Below are 24,660 nucleotides of genomic sequence, written 5' to 3' on the forward strand. Positions count from 1 at the left end.
TTTTCAGATAAAATAATTTGTATTTAGATGTATTGTGGTATTTTAATTAAAAAAAATATGGTGCATTGGGGCGCCTGGGTGGCTCAGTCGTTAAGTGTCTGCCTTCAGCTCAGGGCGTGATCCTGGAGTTCTTGGATCGAGCCCCACATCAGGCTCTTCCACTGGAGGCCTGCTTCTTTCTCTCCCACTCTCCCTGCTTGTGTTCAGTCTCTCACTGGATGTCTCTCTGTCTGTCAAATGAATAAATAAAATCTAAAATATATATATATATATATGGTACATAAAAGAAAACAAAAATAAATAAAAATATTTTGTATGTTCCTTAACTGATTGATTTTTAAAACTCCAATCAGTTTGCACCCTGAGAATATAACTTCTGGTCCAAGGAGATTTCCCCAAACTGTAGATGAAGTTCTCTAAGTTGGGTGGCAAGGTTCAGCCATCTGCATGTTACCCTCTAAAATCTGAGTCCATTAGGTCACAGAAAATATCCTCTGACTCCACCGTGCAACCAAATATTATATCATTATATCATTGCCAATTCCAAAATTAAAGGATCACATGGTCTTAGCTTTCTCTGCTCCTCTTCCTTGGCACCTTTTCAGCTGATATCTAATCCTTGCTAGCCATGGAACAAAACAATGGCACTGAAATAACTGAATTCATTCTCCTGGGATTTGCTGGTCAACGCAAGGCTTGGCATATCCTCTTCGTTGTATTTCTAGTGATCTATGTGGCCACCCTGGTGGGTAACATGGGGATGATCCTACTCATCAAGATGGATTCTTGCCTTCACACCCCAATGTACTTTTTCCTCCAACACTTGGCATTTGTTGATCTCTGCTACACCTCCGCTATCACTCCCAAGATGCTGCAAAACTTCGTAGAAGCAGAGCAATCCATCTCATTCGTAGGCTGTATGGTGCAATTCCTAGTCTATGGTGCTTTTGCAACAATTGACTGCTACATCCTGGTGGCAATGGCAGTGGACCGGTATGTGGCCATCTGCAACCCACTCCGCTATCCAACAGTCATGTCCCAGACAGTCTGCATTCAACTCTTGGTTGCTTCATACTTCATGGGCTTCCTGAATGCCTCTGTAAACACAAGTTTTACTTTCTCCTTGGACTTTTGCAAGTCCAAAAAAATTAACCACTTCTTCTGTGATGAGCCCCCACTTCTAGCCCTCTCGTGCTCCAACATTGACTTCAACGTCATGCTGCTCACTGTCTTTGTGGGGTTTAACTTGATGTTCACTGTGCTGGTTGTCATCTTTTCCTACATATATATCCTGGCTGCCATCCTGAAGGTATCTTCTGCTGCAGGGAGGAAAAAAGCCTTCTCCACATGCGCCTCCCACCTGACAGCCATCACAGTGTTCTACGGGACGTTCTCCTACATGTACCTGCACCATGGGACCAAGGAGTCTCAACAGCAAGAAAAAGTAGCTTCTGTGTTTTATGGCATTGTGATCCCCATGTTAAACCCCCTCATCTACAGCCTGAGAAACCAAGATGTCAAGGAAGCCCTAAAGGGGATTGGAAAGAAGTTCTTCCAGTTTGAACTTTGATTTCTAACTCAACATGATTCAATAAGCAAACCAACAGTTCTCTCTTATTTTTCAGCAACAGGTGTGACAAATGTTTGTGAGACACAAAGTCATTCCTTAGTTATATCAACAGCATCTGAAAGAGAATGGAAAAACATGTCAAATGAACAATAGATAACCTTCTAACTCACGTGTTTCTTACAGAGAAAGAATCTGAAAAGAATGTCTTTGATATTGTTTTTGTATATTTTGAGAACCCCTCTTTTCAAATACTCAATATTAAAAAGAGAAAAGTTTATTAAGCAGAAATACATAATCAATATTACATAAGTATCTCTATCAATGACAGGAGAAGGAAATCACTGGGACAAAATAATATTTTGGCTTCTCCTAAACATGAAGAGATAGGAAGAGCAATACAACAGACATGAAAGTCCAGGAATAGGTCCAAACCCCTAAGATAATTGATCATGTGATGATTGTGATACTGCAGTCATAGGGCATATATGGATTATGTAACAAATAGTATGGAAATAATGACTAGATTTTGGTACGGAGTAAAGCTGGAAACTTATCTACAAAAAGATAAATTTTAAATGGCTCAATGATTTAAATGTAAAAATTAAACTCTAAAGAAAACACTAAATTTTTTAAGCCTTTAGAATGAGGAAACCCTGTGTAAATACAAAACAAAACACATAATAAATTTTCTGCAAAAAAAATCAAAGTTTTCTGCAGAGCAAAATATACCGCAAAGTAAAATAATTAATATTGAGAAAGAAATGTTTGTAGCTGTTATAGAGAAGGTATTTGACTCAAAATAGCAATATAAGGGGTGCCTGGGTGGCTCATTCAGTGAAGCATCTGACTTCGATTCAGGTCATGATCTCAGGGTCTTCGGATCAAGCCCCAAGCATCAACAGGGTGTCTGCTTATTCCTCTCCCTCTGTTCCTCCCCCTGCTCATTCCCTCTCTCTCTCTCTCAAATAAATAAAGAAAATCCTTTTTAAGAACAGCAATACAAAAGCAAGAAAAAACGTTAAGAGGGCAACATATATGAACACATCATTCACAAAGAAATAAATACTAATTTTTTGGTAAAAATGTGAATGGGGGAAAAAGGTAAACAAAACTAAATTATGCTGTTTTTCATTTAACCATAATGATAAAGTATGATAAAATTTTCTCAGCACAGTAGCAGAGAGGATTTGGGGACGTACTCACTCGAGATTTGCTACAACTGATTTAAGTAAATAAAGCCTCCCTCTGGAGGCAGGTGGGACTACCTGCCCAACTTGACCAGATCATGCCCTTGATCAGAGATTCCTCTACTAGATATCTTCTAATCCTAAAGATATATTCAAACTTATGCACGTTAATATATTTATTATCACATTGTCTTTATTAGTAAAGACTGGAAACCATATTGTTCACCAGTTGGTGGCGGGGAGGAGTCTGATATACAGATTAAGGAACGCAGCTGCTGGACAAATATAATTCAACGGTTAAAACAGGTGAAATTTCTCTGTCGATATAGATCACCCAGAAATATTAAGTGAAAGACAAGCTAAAGAACCACATGCAGAATATGCTGGCATTTCTTTGGAGAAGAAAGAAAGCATATAAACATTAATGTTTACCAAATACAATGCAAGGCTTATATCTGGAAAAATAACCGAAGATTCTAACAGTGTTGACCTCCAGGAAGGGAAACCGGCTGTTGGAATGGAGGGGTAGACGGAGTCTGGGGTGTTTACTCTAAGCACGTGCTTTTGTGCTTCTGAAATTTTCACCACGGGCATGCGTTGTTATACAAACCCCCAAAAATGGAAGGCAGAGGGGCTGGAGGGATGAGAGGCAGGATCCGAGGATGGGAGGCAGGAAGGGAAGAAGCAGGAAAAGAAGGAAGAGAAGGAGGGAAGAAGAGGAGGCAAGGAAGCAGGGAGGGAGAGAGGGAAGCAGGACAAAAAGCAATTTGTCAGAAGCAGGACAACTCTCAAAAACAAAAGCAAGAAAGTCTCTAATGACTGTAATACAAAAACAGATTTGTCCCCTCTGGAAATCCAAACTTTTCTTCAGCAGAAAATAACTACTGAATATTGGTTTTTTCCAATTGCATCTCAGTCCCAGAACCTCAGATTCCCAAGAGAGCCAGTGTTGATCCCTAGGCCCCAGCTATAAAATTCCTGACTGAAGGAAGCACACGAAGAAAGCTCAGTGTGAAATCAGTTTGCACACGTTGCAGAATACAGAAAGGACTCTGGAGGCAACTCCAGGGTAAGTAAAGAAAATAATTCCCAGTTTTCAACATAAGCTGTTTTCCTCACACCTTATGCAGGAAGTGGTAGAGGGAAAGGGTCTGAGCCGAGTTCTTCCATTTCACCCCAAGACCGGGAGGAATCACTTCATCACTGGTGAGGTCATGGAAATGGAGTGAGGGAACTCAGTTGGGCTGAGTGTTGCCTGGGAGAAGACATGAATGAACAAATAATTGAATGAATCAGTTGATAGATCAATTGATCAATATTGTATGTCTTTAATGTATTCTTTGCATATTTTACTACGGCCATTTGATGAGCACTCCATTGCATACCTGACCCTTTGCTGGGAAGTTGACATAGATTGGCTCACTTGATCCCCACATAACTGCAAAGCAGGCTATGCTTTTTCCTCTTCTTAGTTTTTGGGTTTTTTTTTTTAACTTTTTATTTTCAAGTCCTTAACAGTCACAGGAAGATAGGTCAAAGAGGTACAAAGACAGTACACAGAGGAACCATGTGTCCTTCAGCCATTTTCCTTCTGTGGTTACATCTCACATAGTTATACTCTGATACCAAACGAGGTGTGTGTGACAATGCATGTATGCAGCTCTGTGTCATTTTGTCCCATGTGTAGATTTGTGCAACCATCAGCACAATCAAGATGCAGACCTATGCTACCACAGATGCCTGAATCCATACAAACCTCCCTCGTGCAACCCCTTACAGCCGCACCCCTCCTCCCCCACCTGATCCCTGGCAATCAATAGTCTGTTCTCCATTTCTATAATGTTGTCATTTGGAGAATATTAGGTAAAAGGAATCCTGCACTATGTGACCTTTTGAGTTGGTTCTTATCGCTCAGCATAATGCCATTGCGATCCATCCAAATTGTTGCAAGTATCAGAACTTTGCTCCCCTTTATTGCTGAGTGATATTCCACAGTATAGATGTATCATTGTTTCTGTAACCAGTCACCTATTGGAGAACGTTTTGGTTATTTGCAGTTTTCAACTATTACAAATGAAACAGTTACCAAAAATTATGTATGGGCTTTTATGTGGGTGAAAATTTTGGGCAAACATAATTGCCCAGGAACGTAAGTACTGGATAAGTACTAGGTGGTGTGCCAAGTGTGTGTTTAGTTCTTTAAGAAACAGCCAAACTATTTTCCACAGTGACTGTACCATGTTACTCTCCCCTGAGCAGTGCATGAGAAATCCAGCTACTCTGCATGCTCCCCAGTATTTGGTATTGTCACTGCTTTTTATTTTAGCCATTCTGATGGACATGCAGTGATACTTCATTGTCTTCCTACTTTGCATGTACCTAATGCCCAGTGACGTAGGACATCTGGTCCTATGCTTATTTACCGCCTATGTGATATAGGCCCTCTTTGGTGAATTGTCTGTTCATACCTTTTACCCATTTCCTAATTTGATTGTTTTCTTTAATACTGAGGTTGCAAGTGTATACTCTAGGTATATAAAGGACTCCAGTCCTTTGTCAGATACATTTTATGCATCTGTGGAATGTAAGTGTGGAAACCTTACTTCCCTTTGCATTCCTTTCCTCTCCCCACTTATAATATACTTGCCTGAAATATCGCCTCCACACATTGAGAACCACAGTACACAGGGTCAAAATTTTTGCTTCAACTGCCAAATGTAACTCTGAAAACTTAAGAGAAGGCAAATCTTTCGTACTATTCATATGTTTGCTCTTCCCATGCCATCCTTCTTTTCTCAGTGTTCTAAGATTCCTTCGTTTAAAATCAATGAAAAGAAAGAGTTTGGCAGAGTGCATAGAAGATCATTCTGCAATTATGTGCTGTGTACAAGAAACTCACTTAAATGTAGTGATATTTATAGGTTTAAAGTAAGAGGAGGATAAAGATATACCATGTAAACACTAATCAAAAGAATGAAAGAGTAGCTATATTAGTATCCGATATTTTTCCACAGGGGGAAAAAAAAAACACCTACCAGGCCCAGAGAGGGACACTGCATAATGATAAAAGGATTAAACTTCCAAGAAGAAATAGTAATCCTAAATGCATAGGCACCAGGCAATGATTCGTCAGCATCTACATCCTGCCTTGCTCACAGTAGACACACACTGACTACTTTCAAATAAATAAACCAAAGAAGGCATGCATGCTTAACTTCTCTTTGATCTTTGCTCTGTGTTTTAGGGTTTTTTTTTTTTAAGATTTTATTTACTTATTTAGAGAGATAGAGAGCATGAGCTAGGGGGAGGAAGAGGGAGAGGGAGAGAGAGAAGTCCAAGCAGGCTCCACGCCCAGTATGACCCCTATGCAGGGCTCCATCTCATGACCATGAGATCATGACCTGACCCAAAACCAAGAGTCAGACACCGCTTAGTTTTCTGTTCTTAGAGTTAACCTGTCACGACTCCTTGAATCAGAGGCACATTAAAAAAAAATGAATATACTTTCTCAAAAGAAAACAAAATACTGTGCATCAATTGTGAAAAAAATCTTTCTGTAACTTTGTTTTTTTACATTTCATAAATCTTTTCATTCATTCCCTCTTTCATTAATTAATTTGTTGATGTATTCAATTACCCACGATTTTCAGAGACAGATACTTGCCCCAGCTGCTGTATTCATGGAACCTACAATCCATGAGAAAAATTGAAATTAAACAAAGATGTATAAATAATTTTACAAATAATTATCAGTGTTAAACTGATGTAAGTCAAAAGGACCAAGCTTACGGTTTGGCACGCATGGCTCATCTGAGCAGTCAGAACACTACCTGAAGAAGGGTTATTCAAACTGAGACCAGAATAAAGAGTAAGAGTTAACAATGGAAATGCTTATTGGAATGAAAATGGACTATAGAGTAGTTAAGGCAAAGAGAGGAAAATGCAGGAAGGGCCAGAAGTGGAGGAGAGCAAAGACATGAGGAGTCCATGATAACTGCGGCATTGTTAGCAAGGAAAGAAGAGACATAACATGAGGATAGGAAGTAAACTAGGAGTGAGACCATGTAGAAGTCTATGGATGAGACAAGATTTTCAGATAAAATAATTTGTATTTAGATGTATTGTGGTATTTTAATAAAAAAATATGGTGCATAAAAGAAAACAAAAATAAATAAAAATATTTTGTATGTTCTTTAATTGACTGATTTTTAAAACTCCAATCAGTTTGCACCCTAAGAATATAACTTCTGGTCCAAGGCAATTTCCCCAAACTGTAGATGAAGTTCTCTAAGTTGGGTGGCAAGGTTCAGCCATCTGCATGTTACCCTTTAAAATCTGAGTCCATTAGGTCACAGAAAATATCCTCTGACTCCACCGTGAAACCAAATATTATATCATTATATCATTGCCAATTCCAAAATTAAAGGATCACATGGTCTTAGCTTTCTCTGCTCCTCTTCCTTGGCACCTTTTCAGCTGATATCTAATCTTTGCTAGCCATGGAACAAAACAATGGCACTGAAATAACTGAATTCATTCTCCTGGGATTTGCTGGTCAACGCAAGGCTTGGCATATCCTCTTCGTTGTATTTCTAGTGATCTATGTGGCCACCCTGGTGGGTAACATGGGGATGATCCTACTCATCAAGATGGATTCTTGCCTTCACACCCCAATGTACTTTTTCCTCCAACACTTGGCATTTGTTGATCTCTGCTACACCTCCGCTATCACTCCCAAGATGCTGCAAAACTTCGTAGAAGCAGAGCAATCCATCTCATTCGTAGGCTGTATGGTGCAATTCCTAGTCTATGGTGCTTTTGCAACAATTGACTGCTACATCCTGGCGGCAATGGCAGTGGACCGGTATGTGGCCATCTGCAACCCACTCCGCTATCCAACAGTCATGTCCCAGACAGTCTGCATTCAACTCTTGGTTGCTTCATACTTCATGGGCTTCCTGAATGCCTCTGTAAACACAAGTTTTACTTTCTCCTTGGACTTTTGCAAGTCCAAAAAAATTAACCACTTCTTCTGTGATGAGCCCCCACTTCTAGCCCTCTCGTGCTCCAACATTGACTTCAACGTCATGCTACTCACTGTCTTTGTGGGGTTTAACTTGATGTTCACTGTGCTGGTTGTCATCTTTTCCTACATATATATCCTGGCTGCCATCCTGAAGGTATCTTCTGCTGCAGGGAGGAAAAAAGCCTTCTCCACATGCGCCTCCCACCTCACAGCCTTCACTGTGTTCTACGGGACTGTCTCCTACATGTACCTGCACCATGGGACCAAGGAGTCTCAACAGCAAGAAAAAGTAGCTTCTGTGTTTTATGGCATTGTGATCCCCATGTTAAACCCCCTCATCTACAGCCTGAGAAACCAAGATGTCAAGGAAGCCCTAAAGGGGATTGGAAAGAAGTTCTTCTAGTTTGAACTTTGATTTCTAACTCAACATGATTCAATAAGCAAACCAACCGTTCTCTCTTATTTTTCAGCAACAGGTGTGACAAATGTTTGTGAGACACAAAGTCATTCCTTAGTTATATCAACAGCATCTGAAAGAGAATGGAAAAACATGTCAAATGAACAATAGATAACCTTCTAACTCACGTGTTTCTTACAGAGAAAGAATCTGAAAAGAATGTCTTTGATATTGTTTTTGTATATTTTGAGAACCCCTCTTTTCAAATACTCAATATTAAAAAGAGAAAAGTTTATTAAGCAGAAATGCATAATCAATATTACGTAAGTATCTCTATCAATGACAGGAGAAGGAAATCACTGGGATAAAATAATGTTTTGGCTTCTCCTAAACATGAAGAGATAGGAAGAGCAATACAACAGACATGAAAGTCCAGGAATAGGTCCAAACCCCTAAGATAATTGATCATGTGATGATTGTGATACTGCAGTCATAGGGCATATATGGATTATGTAACAAATAGTATGGAAATAATGACTAGATTTTGGTATGGAGTAAAGCTGGAAACTTATCTACAAAAAGATAAATTTTAAATGGCTCAATGATTTAAATGTAAAAATTAAACTCTAAAGAAAACACTAAATTTTTTAAGCCTTTAGAATGAGGAAACCCTGTGTAAATACAAAACAAAACACCTAATAAATTTTCTGCAAAAAAAATCAAAGTTTTCTGCAGAGCAAAATATACTGCAAAGTAAAATAATTAATATTGAGAAAGAAATGTTTGTAGCTGTTATAGAGAAGGTATTTGACTCAAAATAGCAATATAAGGGGTGCCTGGGTGGCTCATTCAGTGAAGCATCTGACTTCGATTCAGGTCATGATCTCAGGGTCTTCGGATCAAGCCCCAAGCATCAACAGGGTGTCTGCTTATTCCTCTCCCTCTGTTCCTCCCCCTGCTCATTCCCTCTCTCTCTCTCTCAAATAAATAAAGAAAATCCTTTTTAAGAACAGCAATACAAAAGCAAGAAAAAACGTTAAGAGGGCAACATATATGAACACATCATTCACAAAGAAATAAATACTAATTTTTTGGTAAAAATGTGAATGGGGGAAAAAGGTAAACAAAACTAAATTATGCTGTTTTTCATTTAACCATAATGATAAAGTATGATAAAATTTTCTCAGCACAGTAGTAGAGAGGATTTGGGGACGTACTCACTCGAGATTTGCTACAACTGATTTAAGTAAATAAAGCCTCCCTCTGGAGGCAGGTGGGACTACCTGCCCAACTTGACCACATCACGCCCTTTGATCAGAGATTCCTCTACTAGATATCTTCTAATCCTAAAGATATATTCAAACTTATGCACGTTAATATATTTATTATCACACTGTCTTTATTAGTAAAGACTGGAAACCATATTGTTTACCAGTTGGTGGCGGGGAGGAGTCTGATATACAGATTAAGGAACGCAGCTGCTCGACAAATATAATTCAACGGTTAAAACAGGTGAAATTTCTCTGTCGATATAGATCACCCAGAAATATTAAGTGAAAGACAAGCTAAAGAACCACATGCAGAATGTGCTGGCATTTCTTTGGGGAAGAAAGAAAGCATATAAACATTAATGTTTACCAAATACAATGCAAGGCTTATATCTGGAAAAATAACCGAAGATTCTAACAGTGTTGACCTCCAGGAAGGGAAACCGGCGGTTGGAATGGAGGGGCAGACGGAGTCTGGGGTGTTTACTCTAAGCACGTGCTTTTGTGCTTCTGAAATTTTCACCACGGGGATGCGTTGTTATACAAACCCCCAAAGAGGGGCTGGAGGGATGAGAGGCAGGATCCGAGGATGGGAGGCAGGAAGGGAAGAAGCAGGAAAAGAAGGAAGAGAAGGAGGGAAGAAGAGGAGGCAAGGAAGCAGGGAGGGAGAGAGGGAAGCAGGACAAAAAGCAATTTGTCAGAAGCAGGACAACTCTCAAAAACAAAAGCAAGAAAGTCTCTAATGACTGTAATACAAAAACAGATTTGTCCCCTCTGGAAATCCAAACTTTTCTTCAGCAGAAAATAACTACTGAATATTGGTTTTTTCCAATTGCATCTCAGTCCCAGAACCTCAGATTCCCAAGAGAGCCAGTGTTGATCCCTAGGCCCCAGCTATAAAATTCCTGACTGAAGGAAGCACACGAAGAAAGCTCAGTGTGAAATCAGTTTGCACACGTTGCAGAATACAGAAAGGACTCTGGAGGCAACTCCAGGGTAAGTAAAGAAAATAATTCCCAGTTTTCAACATAAGCTGTTTTCCTCACACCTTATGCAGGAAGTGGTAGAGGGAAAGGGTCTGAGCCGAGTTCTTCCATTTCACCCCAAGACCGGGAGGAATCACTTCATCACTGGTGAGGTCATGGAAATGGAGTGAGGGAACTCAGTTGGGCTGAGTGTTGCCTGGGAGAAGACATGAATGAACAAATAATTGAATGAATCAATTGATAGATCAATTGATCAATATTGTATGTCTTTAATGTATTCTTTGCATATTTTACTACGGCCATTTGATGAGCACTCCATTGCATACCTGACCCTTTGCTGGGAAGTTGACATAGATTGGCTCACTTGATCCCCACATAACTGCAAAGCAGGCTATGCTTTTTCCTCTTCTTAGTTTTTGGGTTTTTTTTTTTAACTTTTTATTTTCAAGTCCTTAACAGTCACAGGAAGATAGGTCAAAGAGGTACAAAGACAGTACACAGAGGAACCATGTGTCCTTCAGCCATTTTCCTTCTGTGGTTACATCTCACATAGTTATACTCTGATACCAAACGAGGTGTGTGTGACAATGCATGTATGCAGCTCTGTGTCATTTTGTCCCATGTGTAGATTTGTGCAACCATCAGCACAATCAAGATGCAGACCTATGCTACCACAGATGCCTGAATCCATACAAACCTCCCTCGTGCAACCCCTTACAGCCGCACCCCTCCTCCCCCACCTGATCCCTGGCAATCAATAGTCTGTTCTCCATTTCTATAATGTTGTCATTTGGAGAATATTAGGTAAAAGGAATCCTGCACTATGTGACCTTTTGAGTTGGTTCTTATCGCTCAGCATAATGCCATTGCGATCCATCCAAATTGTTGCAAGTATCAGAACTTTGCTCCCCTTTATTGCTGAGTGATATTCCACAGTATAGATGTATCATTGTTTCTGTAACCAGTCACCTATTGGAGAACGTTTTGGTTATTTGCAGTTTTCAACTATTACAAATGAAACAGTTACCAAAAATTATGTATGGGCTTTTATGTGGGTGAAAATTTTGGGCAAACATAATTGCCCAGGAACGTAAGTACTGGATAAGTACTAGGTGGTGTGCCAAGTGTGTGTTTAGTTCTTTAAGAAACAGCCAAACTATTTTCCACAGTGACTGTACCATGTTACTCTCCCCTGAGCAGTGCATGAGAAATCCAGCTACTCTGCATGCTCCCCAGTATTTGGTATTGTCACTGCTTTTTATTTTAGCCATTCTGATGGACATGCAGTGATACTTCATTGTCTTCCTACTTTGCATGTACCTAATGCCCAGTGACGTAGGACATCTTGTCCTATGCTTATTTACCGCCTATGTGATATAGGCCCTCTTTGGTGAATTGTCTGTTCATATCTTTTACCCATTTCCTAATTTGATTGTTTTCTTTAATACTGAGGTTGCAAGTGTATACTCTAGGTATATAAAGGACTCCAGTCCTTCGTCAGATACATTTTATGCATCTGTGGAATGTAAATGTGGAAACCTTACTTCCCTTTGTATTCCTTTCCTCTCCCCACTTATAATATACTTGCCTGAAATATCGCCTCCACACATTGAGAACCACAGTACACAGGGTCAAAATTTTTTGCTTCAACTGCCAAATGTAACTCTGAAAACTTAAGAGAAGGCAAATCTTTCGTACTATTCGTATGTTTGCTCTTCCCATGCCATCCTTCTTTTCCCAGTGTTCTAAGATTCCTTCGTTTAAAATCAATTAAAAGAAAGAGTTTGGCAGAGTGCATAGAAAATCATTCTGCAATTATGTGCTGTGTACAAGAAACTCACTTCAAATGTAGTGATATTTATAGGTTTAAAGTAAGAGGAGGATAAAGATATACCATGCAAACACTAATCAAAAGAATGAAAGAGTAGCTATATTAGTATCCGATATTTTTCCACAGGGGGGAAAAAAAAACACCTACCAGGCCCAGAGAGGGGCACTGCATAATGATAAAAGGATTAAACTTCCAAGAAGAAATAGTAATCCTAAATGCATAGGCACCAGGCAATGATTCGTCAGCATCTACATCCTGCCTTGCTCAGAGTACACACACACTAACTACTTTCAAATAAATAAACCAAAGAAGGCATGCATGCTTAACTTCTTTTTGATCTTTGCTCTGTGTTTTAGGGTTCTTTTTAAGATTTTATTTACTTATTTAGAGAGAGAGAGCATGAGCTGGGGGGAGGAAGAGGGAGAGGGAGAGAGAGAAGCCCAAGCAGGCTCCACGCCCAGTATGACCCCTATGCAGGGCTCCATCTCATGACCATGAGATAATGACCATGAGATCATGACCTGACCCAAAACCAAGAGTCAGACACCGCTTAGTTTTCTGTTCTTAGAGTTAACCTGTCATGACTCCTTGAATCAGAGGCACATTAAAAAAAAAATGAATATACTTTCTCAAAAGAAAACAAAATACTGTGCATCAATTGTGAAAAAAATCTTTCTGTAACTTTGTTTTTCTACATTTCATAAATCTTTTCATTCATTCCCTCTCTCATTAATTAATTTGTTGATGTATTCAATTACCCACGATTTTCAGAGGCAGATACTTGCCCCAGCTGCTGTATTCATGGAACCTACAATCCATGAGAAAAATTGAAATTAAGCAAAGATGTATAAATAATCTTACAAATAATTATCAGTGTTAAACTGATGTAAGTCAAAAGGACCAAGCTTACGGTTTGGCACACATGGCTCATCTGAGCAGTCAGAACACTACCTGAAGAAGGGTTATTCAAACTGAGACCAGAATAAAGAGTAAGAGTTAACAATGGAAATGCTTATTGGAATGAAAATGGACTATAGAGTAGTTAAGGCAAAGAGAGGAAAATGCAGGAAGGGCCAGAAGTGGAGGAGAGCAAAGACATGAGGAGTCCATGATAGCTGCGGCATTGTTAGCAAGGAAAGAAGAGACATAACATGAGGAGAGGAAGTAAACTAGGAGTGAGACCATGTAGAAGTCTATGGATGAGACAAGATTTTCAGATAAAATAATTTGTATTTAGATGTATTGTGGTATTTTAATAAAAAAATATGGTGCATAAAAGAAAACAAAAATAAATAAAAATATTTTGTATGTTCTTTAATTGACTGATTTTTAAAACTCCAATCAGTTTGCACCCTAAGAATATAACTTCTGGTCCAAAGAGATTTCCCCAAACTGTAGATGAAGTTCTCTAAGTTGGGTGGCAAGGTTCAGCCATCTGCATGTTACCCTTTAAAATCTGAGTCCATTAGGTCACAGAAAATATCCTCTGACTCCACCGTGAAACCAAATATTATATCATTATATCATTGCCAATTCCAAAATTAAAGGATCACATGGTCTTAGCTTTCTCTGCTCCTCTTCCTTGGCACCTTTTCAGCTGATATCTAATCTTTGCTAGCCATGGAACAAAACAATGGCACTGAAATAACTGAATTCATTCTCCTGGGATTTGCTGGTCAACGCAAGGCTTGGCATATCCTCTTCGTTGTATTTCTAGTGATCTATGTGGCCACCCTGGTGGGTAACATGGGGATGATCCTACTCATCAAGATGGATTCTTGCCTTCACACCCCAATGTACTTTTTCCTCCAACACTTGGCATTTGTTGATCTCTGCTACACCTCCGCTATCACTCCCAAGATGCTGCAAAACTTCGTAGAAGCAGAGCAATCCATCTCATTCGTAGGCTGTATGGTGCAATTCCTAGTCTATGGTGCTTTTGCAACAATTGACTGCTACATCCTGGCGGCAATGGCAGTGGACCGGTATGTGGCCATCTGCAACCCACTCCGCTATCCAACAGTCATGTCCCAGACAGTCTGCATTCAACTCTTGGTTGCTTCATACTTCATGGGCTTCCTGAATGCCTCTGTAAACACAAGTTTTACTTTCTCCTTGGACTTTTGCAAGTCCAAAAAAATTAACCACTTCTTCTGTGATGAGCCCCCACTTCTAGCCCTCTCGTGCTCCAACATTGACTTCAACGTCATGCTACTCACTGTCTTTGTGGGGTTTAACTTGATGTTCACTGTGCTGGTTGTCATCTTTTCCTACATATATATCCTGGCTGCCATCCTGAAGGTATCTTCTGCTGCAGGGAGGAAAAAAGCCTTCTCCACATGCGCCTCCCACCTGACAGCCTTCACTGTGTTCTACGGGACGTTCTCCTACATGTACCTGCACCATGGGACCAAGGAGTCTCAAGAGCAAGAAAAAGTAGCTTCTGTGTTTTATGGCATTGTGATCCCCATGTTAAACCCCCTCATCTACAGCCTGAGAAACCAAGATGTAAAGGAAGCCCTAAAGGGGATTGGAAAGAAGTTCTTCTAGTTTGAACTTTGATTTCTAACTCAACATGATTCAATAAGCAAACCAACCGTTCTCTCTTATTTTTCAGCAACAGGTGTGACAAATGTTTGTGAGACACAAAGTCATTCCTTAGTTATATCAACAGCATCTGAAAGAGAATGGAAAAACATGTCAAATGAACAATAGATAACCTTCTAACTCACGTGTTTCTTACAGAGAAAGAATCTGAAAAGAATGTCTTTGATATTGTTTTTGTATATTTTGAGAACCCCTCTTTTCAAATACTCAATATTAAAAAGAGAAAAGTTTATTAAGCAGAAATGCATAATCAATATTACGTAAGTATCTCTATCAATGACAGGAGAAGGAAATCACTGGGATAAAATAATGTTTTGGCTTCTCCTAAACATGAAGAGATAGGAAGAGCAATACAACAGACATGAAAGTCCAGGAATAGGTCCAAACCCCTAAGATAATTGATCATGTGATGATTGTGATACTGCAGTCATAGGGCATATATGGATTATGTAACAAATAGTATGGAAATAATGACTAGATTTTGGTACGGAGTAAAGCTGGAAACTTATCTACAAAAAGATAAATTTTAAATGGCTCAATGATTTAAATGTAAAAATTAAACTCGAAAGAAAACACTAAATTTTTTAAGCCTTTAGAGTGAGGAAACCCTGTGTAAATACAAAACAAAACACCTAATAAATTTTCTGCAAAAAAAATCAAAGTTTTCTGCAGAGCAAAATATACCGCAAAGTAAAATAATTAATATTGAGAAAGAAATGTTTGTAGCTGTTATAGAGAAGGTATTTGACTCAAAATAGCAATATAAGGGGTGCCTGGGTGGCTCATTCAGTGAAGCATCTGACTTCGATTCAGGTCATGATCTCAGGGTCTTCGGATCAAGCCCCAAGCATCAACAGGGTGTCTGCTTATTCCTCTCCCTCTGTTCCTCCCCCTGCTCATTCCCTCTCTCTCTCTCTCAAATAAATAAAGAAAATCCTTTTTAAGGACAGCAATACAAAAGCAAGCAAAAAACGTTAAGAGGGCAACATATATGAACACATCATTCACAAAGAAATAAATACTAATTTTTTGGTAAAAATGTGAATGGGGAAAAAAGGTAAACAAAACTAAATTATGCTGTTTTTCATTTACCATAATGAAAAAGTATGATAAAAGTTTCTCAGCACAGTAGCAGAGAGGATTTGGGGACGTACTCACTCAAGATTTGCTACAACTGATTTAAGTAAATAAAGCCTCCCTCTGGAGGCAGGTGGGACTACCTGCCCAACTTGACCAGATCATGCCCTTTGATCAGAGATTCCTCTACTAGATATCTTCTAATCCTAAAGATATATTCAAACTTATGCACGTTAATATATTTATTATCACACTGTCTTTATTAGTAAAGACTGGAAACCATATTGTTCACCAGTTGGTGGCGGGGAGGAGTCTGATATACAGATTAAGGAACGCAGCTGCTCGACAAATATAATTCAGCGGTTAAAACAGGTGAAATTTCTCTGTCGATATAGATCACCCAGAAATATTAAGTGAAAGACAAGCTAAAGAACCACATGCAGAATATGCTGGCATTTCTTTGGGGAAGAAAGAAAGCATATAAACATTAATGTTTACCAAATACAATGCAAGGCTTATATCTGGAAAAATAACCGAAGATTCTAACAGTGTTGACCTCCAGGAAGGGAAACCGGCGGTTGGAATGGAGGGGCAGACGGAGTCTGGGGTGTTTACTCTAAGCACGTGCTTTTGTGCTTCTGAAATTTTCACCACGGGGATGCGTTGTTATACAAACCCCCAAAAAGGGAAGGCAGAGGGGCTGGAGGGATGAGAGGCAGGAACCGAGGATGGGAGGCAGGAAGGGAAGAAGCAGGAAAAGAAGGAAGAGAAGGAGGGAAGAAGAGGAGGCAAGGAAGCAGGGAGGGAGAGAGGGAAGCAGGACAAAAAGCAATTTGTCAGAAGCAGGACAACTCTCAAAAACAAAAGCAAGAAAGTCTCTAATGACTGTAATACAAAAACAGATTTGTCCCCTCTGGAAATCCAAACTTTTCTTCAGCAGAAAATAACTACTGAATATTGGTTTTTTCCAATTGCATCTCAGTCCCAGAACCTCAGATTCCCAAGAGAGCCAGTGTTGATCCCTGGGCCCCAGCTATAAAATTCCTGACTGAAGGAAGCACACGAAGAAAGCTCAGTGTGAAATCAGTTTGCACACGTTGCAGAATACAGAAAGGACTCTGGAGGCAACTCCAGGGTAAGTAAAGAAAATAATTCCCAGTTTTCAACATAAGCTGTTTTCCTCACACCTTATGCAGGAAGTGGTAGAGGGAAAGGGTCTGAGCCGAGTTCTTCCATTTCACCCCAAGACCGGGAGGAATCACTTCACCACTGGTGAGGTCATGGAAATGGAGTGAGGGAACTCAGTTGGGCTGAGTGTTGCCTGGGAGAAGACATGAATGAACAAATAATTGAATGAATCAATTGATAGATCAATTGAGCAATATTGTATGTCTTTAATGTATTCTTTGCATATTTTACTACGGCCATTTGATGAGCACTCCATTGCATACCTGGCCCTTTGCTGGGAAGTTGACATAGATTGGCTCACTTGATCCACACATAACTGCAAAGCAGGCTATGCTTTTTCCTCTTCTTAGTTTTTGGGGTTTTTTTTTTAACTTTTTATTTTCAAGTCCTTAACAGTCACAGGAAGATAGGTCAAAGAGGTACAAAGACAGTACACAGAGGAACCATGTGTCCTTCAGCCATTTTCCTTCTGTGGTTACATCTCACATAGTTATACTCTGATACCAAACGAGGTGTGTGTGACAATGCATGTATGCAGCTCTGTGTCATTTTGTCCCATGTGTAGATTTGTGCAACCATCACCACAATCAAGATGCAGACCTATGCTACCACAGATGCCTGAATCCATACAAACCTCCCTCGTGCAACCCCTTACAGCCGCACCCCTCCTCCCCCACCTGATCCCTGGCAATCAATAGTCTGTTCTCCATTTCTATAATGTTGTCATTTGGAGAATATTAGGTAAAAGGAATCCTGCACTATGTGACCTTTTGAGTTGGTTCTTATCGCTCAGCATAATGCCATTGCGATCCATCCAAATTGTTGCAAGTATCAGAACTTTGCTCCTCTTTATTGCTGAGTGATATTCCACAGTATAGATGTATCATTGTTTCTGTAACCAGTCACCTATTGGAGAACGTTTTGGTTATTTGCAGTTTTCAACTATTACAAATGAAACAGTTACCAAAAATTATGTATGGGCTTTTATGTGGGTGAAAATTTTGGGCAAACATAACTGCCCAGGAACGTAGTACTGGATAAGTACTAGGTGGTATGCCAAGTGTGTGTTTAGTTCTTTAAGAAACAGCCAAACTATTTTCCACAGTGACTGTACCATGTTACTCTCCCCTGAGCAGTGCATGAGAAATCCAGCTACTCTGCATACTCCCCAGTATTTGGTATTGTCACTGCTTTTTATTTTAGCCATTCTGATGGACATGCAGTGATACTTCATTGTCTTCCTACTTTGCATGTACCTAATGCCCAGTGACGTAGGACATCTTGTCCTATGCTTATTTACCGCCTATGTGATATAGGCCCTCTTTGGTGAATTGTCTGTTCATATCTTTTACCCATTTCCTAATTTGATTGTTTTCTTTAATACTGAGGTTGCAAGTGTATACTCTAGGTATATAAAGGACTCCAGTCCTTTGTCAGATACATTTTATGCATCTGTGGAATGTAAATGTGGAAACCTTACTTCCCTTTGTATTCCTTTCCTCTCCCCATTTATAATATACTTGCCTGAAATATCGCCTCCACACATTGAGAACCACAGTACACAGGGTCAAAATTTTTGCTTCAACTGCCAAATGTAACTCTGAAAACTTAAGAGAAGGCAAATCTTTCGTACTATTCGTATGTTTGCTCTTCCCATGCCATCCTTCTTTTCCCAGTGTTCTAAGATTCCTTCGTTTAAAATCAATTAAAAGAAAGAGTTTGGCAGAGTGCATAGAAGATCATTCTGCAATTATGTGCTGTGTACAAGAAATTCACTTCAAATGTAGTGATATTTATAGGTTTAAAGTAAGAGGAGGATAAAAATATACCATGCAAACACTAATCAAAAGAATGAAAGAGTAGCTATATTAGTATCCGATATTTTTCCACAGGGGGGAAAAAAACACCTACCAGGCCCAGAGAGGGGCACTGCATAATGATAAAAGGATTAAACTTCCAAGAAGAAATAGTAATCCTAAATGCATAGGCACCAGGCAATGATTCGTCAGCATCTACATCCTGCCTTGCTCACAGTAGACACACACTGACTACTTTCAAATAAATAAACCAAAGAAGGCATGCATGCTTCACTTCTTTTTGATCTTTGCTCTGTGTTTTAGGGTTCTTTTTAAGATTTTATTTATTTATTTAGAGAGAGAGAGAGCATGAGCTAGGGGGAGGAAGAGGGACAGGGAGAGAGAAAAGCCCAAGCAGGCTCCACGCCCAGTATGACCCCTATGCAGGGCTCCATCTCATGACCATGAGATCATGACCTGACCCAAAACCAAGAGTCAGACACCGCTTAGTTTTCTGTTCTTAGAGTTAACCTGTCCTGACTCCTTGAATCAGAGGCACATTAAAAAAAAATGAATACACCTTCTCAAAAGAAAACAAAATACTGTGCATCAATTGTGAAAAAAATCTTTCTGTAACTTTGTTTTTTTACATTTCATAAATCTTTTCATTCATTCCCTCTTTCATTAATTAATTTGTTGATGTATTCGATTACCCACGATTTTCAGAGACAGATACTTGCCCCAGCTGCTGTATTCATGGAACCTACAATCCATGAGAAAAATTGAAATTAAACAAAGATGTATAAATAATTTTACAAATAATTATCAGTGTTAAACTGATGTAAGTCAAAAGGACCAAGCTTATGGTTTGGCACGCATGGCTCATCTGAGCAGTCAGAACACTACCTGAAGAAGGGTTATTCAAACTGAGACCAGAATAAAGAGTAAGAGTTAACAATGGAAATGCTTATTGGAATGAAAATGGACTATAGAGTAGTTAAGGCAAAGAGAGGAAAATGCAGGAAGGGCCAGAAGTGGAGGAGAGCAAAGACATGAGGAGTCCATGATAGCTGCAGCATTGTTAGCAAGGAAAGAAGAGACATAACATGAGGATAGGAAGTAAACTAGGAGTGAGACCATGTAGAAGTCTATGGATGAGTCAAGATTTTCAGATAAAATAATTTGTATTTAGATGTATTGTGGTATTTTAATTAAAAAAAATATGGTGCATTGGGGCGCCTGGGTGGCTCAGTCGTTAAGTGTCTGCCTTCAGCTCAGGGCGTGATCCTGGAGTTCTTGGATCGAGCCCCACATCAGGCTCTTCCACTGGAGGCCTGCTTCTTTCTCTCCCACTCTCCCTGCTTGTGTTCAGTCTCTCACTGGATGTCTCTCTGTCTGTCAAATGAATAAATAAAATCTAAAATATATATATATATATATGGTACATAAAAGAAAACAAAAATAAATAAAAATATTTTGTATGTTCCTTAACTGATTGATTTTTAAAACTCCAATCAGTTTGCACCCTGAGAATATAACTTCTGGTCCAAGGAGATTTCCCCAAACTGTAGATGAAGTTCTCTAAGTTGGGTGGCAAGGTTCAGCCATCTGCATGTTACCCTCTAAAATCTGAGTCCATTAGGTCACAGAAAATATCCTCTGACTCCACCGTGCAACCAAATATTATATCATTATATCATTGCCAATTCCAAAATTAAAGGATCACATGGTCTTAGCTTTCTCTGCTCCTCTTCCTTGGCACCTTTTCAGCTGATATCTAATCCTTGCTAGCCATGGAACAAAACAATGGCACTGAAATAACTGAATTCATTCTCCTGGGATTTGCTGGTCAACGCAAGGCTTGGCATATCCTCTTCGTTGTATTTCTAGTGATCTATGTGGCCACCCTGGTGGGTAACATGGGGATGATCCTACTCATCAAGATGGATTCTTGCCTTCACACCCCAATGTACTTTTTCCTCCAACACTTGGCATTTGTTGATCTCTGCTACACCTCCGCTATCACTCCCAAGATGCTGCAAAACTTCGTAGAAGCAGAGCAATCCATCTCATTCGTAGGCTGTATGGTGCAATTCCTAGTCTATGGTGCTTTTGCAACAATTGACTGCTACATCCTGGTGGCAATGGCAGTGGACCGGTATGTGGCCATCTGCAACCCACTCCGCTATCCAACAGTCATGTCCCAGACAGTCTGCATTCAACTCTTGGTTGCTTCATACTTCATGGGCTTCCTGAATGCCTCTGTAAACACAAGTTTTACTTTCTCCTTGGACTTTTGCAAGTCCAAAAAAATTAACCACTTCTTCTGTGATGAGCCCCCACTTCTAGCCCTCTCGTGCTCCAACATTGACTTCAACGTCATGCTGCTCACTGTCTTTGTGGGGTTTAACTTGATGTTCACTGTGCTGGTTGTCATCTTTTCCTACATATATATCCTGGCTGCCATCCTGAAGGTATCTTCTGCTGCAGGGAGGAAAAAAGCCTTCTCCACATGCGCCTCCCACCTGACAGCCATCACAGTGTTCTACGGGACGTTCTCCTACATGTACCTGCACCATGGGACCAAGGAGTCTCAACAGCAAGAAAAAGTAGCTTCTGTGTTTTATGGCATTGTGATCCCCATGTTAAACCCCCTCATCTACAGCCTGAGAAACCAAGATGTAAAGGAAGCCCTAAAGGGGATTGGAAAGAAGTTCTTCCAGTTTGAACTTTGATTTCTAACTCAACATGATTCAATAAGCAAACCAACAGTTCTCTCTTATTTTTCAGCAACAGGTGTGACAAATGTTTGTGAGACACAAAGTCATTCCTTAGTTATATCAACAGCATCTGAAAGAGAATGGAAAAACATGTCAAATGAACAATAGATAACCTTCTAACTCACGTGTTTCTTACAGAGAAAGAATCTGAAAAGAATGTCTTTGATATTGTTTTTGTATATTTTGAGAACCCCTCTTTTCAAATACTCAATATTAAAAAGAGAAAAGTTTATTAAGCAGAAATGCATAATCAATATTACATAAGTATCTCTATCAATGACAGGAGAAGGAAATCACTGGGACAAAATAATATTTTGGCTTCTCCTAAACATGAAGAGATAGGAAGAGCAATACAACAGACATGAAAGTCCAGGAATAGGTCCAAACCCCTAAGATAATTGATCATGTGATGATTGTGATACTGCAGTCATAGGGCATATATGGATTATGTAACAAATAGTATGGAAATAATGACTAGATTTTGGTACGGAGTAAAGCTGGAAACTTATCTACAAAAAGATAAATTTTAAATGGCTCAATGATTTAAATGTAAAAATTAAACTCTAAAGAAAACACTAAATTTTTTAAGCCTTTAGAATGAGGAAACCCTGTGTAAATACAAAACAAAACACATAATAAATTTTCTGCAAAAAAAATCAAAGTTTTCTGCAGAGCAAAATATACCGCAAAGTAAAATAATTAATATTGAGAAAGAAATGTTTGTAGCTGTTATAGAGAAGGTATTTGACTCAAAATAGCAATATAAGGGGTGCCTGGGTGGCTCATTCAGTGAAGCATCTGACTTCGATTCAGGTCATGATCTCAGGGTCTTCGGATCAAGCCCCAAGCATCAACAGGGTGTCTGCTTATTCCTCTCCCTCTGTTCCTCCCCCTGCTCATTCCCTCTCTCTCTCTCTCAAATAAATAAAGAAAATCCTTTTTAAGAACAGCAATACAAAAGCAAGAAAAAACGTTAAGAGGGCAACATATATGAACACATCATTCACAAAGAAATAAATACTAATTTTTTGGTAAAAATGTGAATGGGGGAAAAAGGTAAACAAAACTAAATTATGCTGTTTTTCATTTAACCATAATGATAAAGTATGATAAAATTTTCTCAGCACAGTAGCAGAGAGGATTTGGGGACGTACTCACTCGAGATTTGCTACAACTGATTTAAGTAAATAAAGCCTCCCTCTGGAGGCAGGTGGGACTACCTGCCCAACTTGACCAGATCATGCCCTTGATCAGAGATTCCTCTACTAGATATCTTCTAATCCTAAAGATATATTCAAACTTATGCACGTTAATATATTTATTATCACATTGTCTTTATTAGTAAAGACTGGAAACCATATTGTTCACCAGTTGGTGGCGGGGAGGAGTCTGATATACAGATTAAGGAACGCAGCTGCTGGACAAATATAATTCAACGGTTAAAACAGGTGAAATTTCTCTGTCGATATAGATCACCCAGAAATATTAAGTGAAAGACAAGCTAAAGAACCACATGCAGAATATGCTGGCATTTCTTTGGAGAAGAAAGAAAGCATATAAACATTAATGTTTACCAAATACAATGCAAGGCTTATATCTGGAAAAATAACCGAAGATTCTAACAGTGTTGACCTCCAGGAAGGGAAACCGGCTGTTGGAATGGAGGGGTAGACGGAGTCTGGGGTGTTTACTCTAAGCACGTGCTTTTGTGCTTCTGAAATTTTCACCACGGGCATGCGTTGTTATACAAACCCCCAAAAATGGAAGGCAGAGGGGCTGGAGGGATGAGAGGCAGGATCCGAGGATGGGAGGCAGGAAGGGAAGAAGCAGGAAAAGAAGGAAGAGAAGGAGGGAAGAAGAGGAGGCAAGGAAGCAGGGAGGGAGAGAGGGAAGCAGGACAAAAAGCAATTTGTCAGAAGCAGGACAACTCTCAAAAACAAAAGCAAGAAAGTCTCTAATGACTGTAATACAAAAACAGATTTGTCCCCTCTGGAAATCCAAACTTTTCTTCAGCAGAAAATAACTACTGAATATTGGTTTTTTCCAATTGCATCTCAGTCCCAGAACCTCAGATTCCCAAGAGAGCCAGTGTTGATCCCTAGGCCCCAGCTATAAAATTCCTGACTGAAGGAAGCACACGAAGAAAGCTCAGTGTGAAATCAGTTTGCACACGTTGCAGAATACAGAAAGGACTCTGGAGGCAACTCCAGGGTAAGTAAAGAAAATAATTCCCAGTTTTCAACATAAGCTGTTTTCCTCACACCTTATGCAGGAAGTGGTAGAGGGAAAGGGTCTGAGCCGAGTTCTTCCATTTCACCCCAAGACCGGGAGGAATCACTTCATCACTGGTGAGGTCATGGAAATGGAGTGAGGGAACTCAGTTGGGCTGAGTGTTGCCTGGGAGAAGACATGAATGAACAAATAATTGAATGAATCAGTTGATAGATCAATTGATCAATATTGTATGTCTTTAATGTATTCTTTGCATATTTTACTACGGCCATTTGATGAGCACTCCATTGCATACCTGGCCCTTTGCTGGGAAGTTGACATAGATTGGCTCACTTGATCCCCACATAACTGCAAAGCAGGCTTTGCTTTTTCCTCTTCTTAGTTTTTGGGGGTTTTTTTTAACTTTTTATTTTCAAGTCCTTAACAGTCACAGGAAGATAGGTCAAAGAGGTACAAAGACAGTACACAGAGGAACCATGTGTCCTTCACCCATTTTCCTTCTGTGGTTACATCTCACATAGTTATACTCTGATACCAAACGAGGTGTGTGTGACAATGCATGTATGCAGCTCTGTGTCATTTTGTCCCATGTGTAGATTTGTGCAACCATCAGCACAATCAAGATGCAGACCTATGCTACCACAGATGCCTGATTCCATACAAACCTCCCTCGTGCAACCCCTTACAGCCGCACCCCTCCTCCCCCACCTGATCC

At 39.6% G+C, this 24,660-nt stretch overlaps 4 protein-coding genes across 4 annotated transcripts; all 4 read left to right on the forward strand.

Annotated features, from left to right (window-relative positions):
* Positions 1 to 628: 628 nt before the first annotated feature.
* On the forward strand, positions 629 to 1,570 carry LOC125282578 (putative olfactory receptor 5AK3). Its single transcript, XM_048217662.1, has one exon. The coding sequence runs from the start codon at positions 629 to 631 to the stop codon at positions 1,568 to 1,570; it is 942 nt and encodes a 313-aa protein (XP_048073619.1).
* Positions 1,571 to 7,256: 5,686 nt separating this feature from the next.
* Positions 7,257 to 8,186, forward strand: LOC125281329 (putative olfactory receptor 5AK3). The gene has a single exon (XM_048214359.1). The coding sequence runs from the start codon at positions 7,257 to 7,259 to the stop codon at positions 8,184 to 8,186; it is 930 nt and encodes a 309-aa protein (XP_048070316.1).
* Positions 8,187 to 13,885: 5,699 nt separating this feature from the next.
* On the forward strand, positions 13,886 to 14,815 carry LOC125281327 (putative olfactory receptor 5AK3). The gene has a single exon (XM_048214357.1). The coding sequence runs from the start codon at positions 13,886 to 13,888 to the stop codon at positions 14,813 to 14,815; it is 930 nt and encodes a 309-aa protein (XP_048070314.1).
* Positions 14,816 to 20,726: 5,911 nt separating this feature from the next.
* LOC125282577 (putative olfactory receptor 5AK3) lies at positions 20,727 to 21,668 on the forward strand. Its single transcript, XM_048217661.1, has one exon. It carries the CDS (start codon positions 20,727 to 20,729, stop codon positions 21,666 to 21,668), a length of 942 nt encoding a protein of 313 aa, XP_048073618.1.
* Positions 21,669 to 24,660: the final 2,992 nt, after the last annotated feature.

Source organism: Ursus arctos, unplaced genomic scaffold (genome assembly GCF_023065955.2).
Source record: "Ursus arctos isolate Adak ecotype North America unplaced genomic scaffold, UrsArc2.0 scaffold_23, whole genome shotgun sequence".
Classification (NCBI taxonomy): Eukaryota; Metazoa; Chordata; class Mammalia; order Carnivora; family Ursidae; genus Ursus; species Ursus arctos.

Excerpts from the sequence above, each read along its gene's own strand:
- LOC125282578 (XM_048217662.1), top strand. The coding sequence starts at position 629 with ATGGAACAAAACAATGGCACTGAAATAACTGAATTCATTCTCCTGGGA.
- LOC125281327 (XM_048214357.1), top strand. The coding sequence starts at position 13,886 with ATGGAACAAAACAATGGCACTGAAATAACTGAATTCATTCTCCTGGGA.
- LOC125282577 (XM_048217661.1), top strand. The coding sequence starts at position 20,727 with ATGGAACAAAACAATGGCACTGAAATAACTGAATTCATTCTCCTGGGA.
- LOC125281329 (XM_048214359.1), top strand. The coding sequence starts at position 7,257 with ATGGAACAAAACAATGGCACTGAAATAACTGAATTCATTCTCCTGGGA.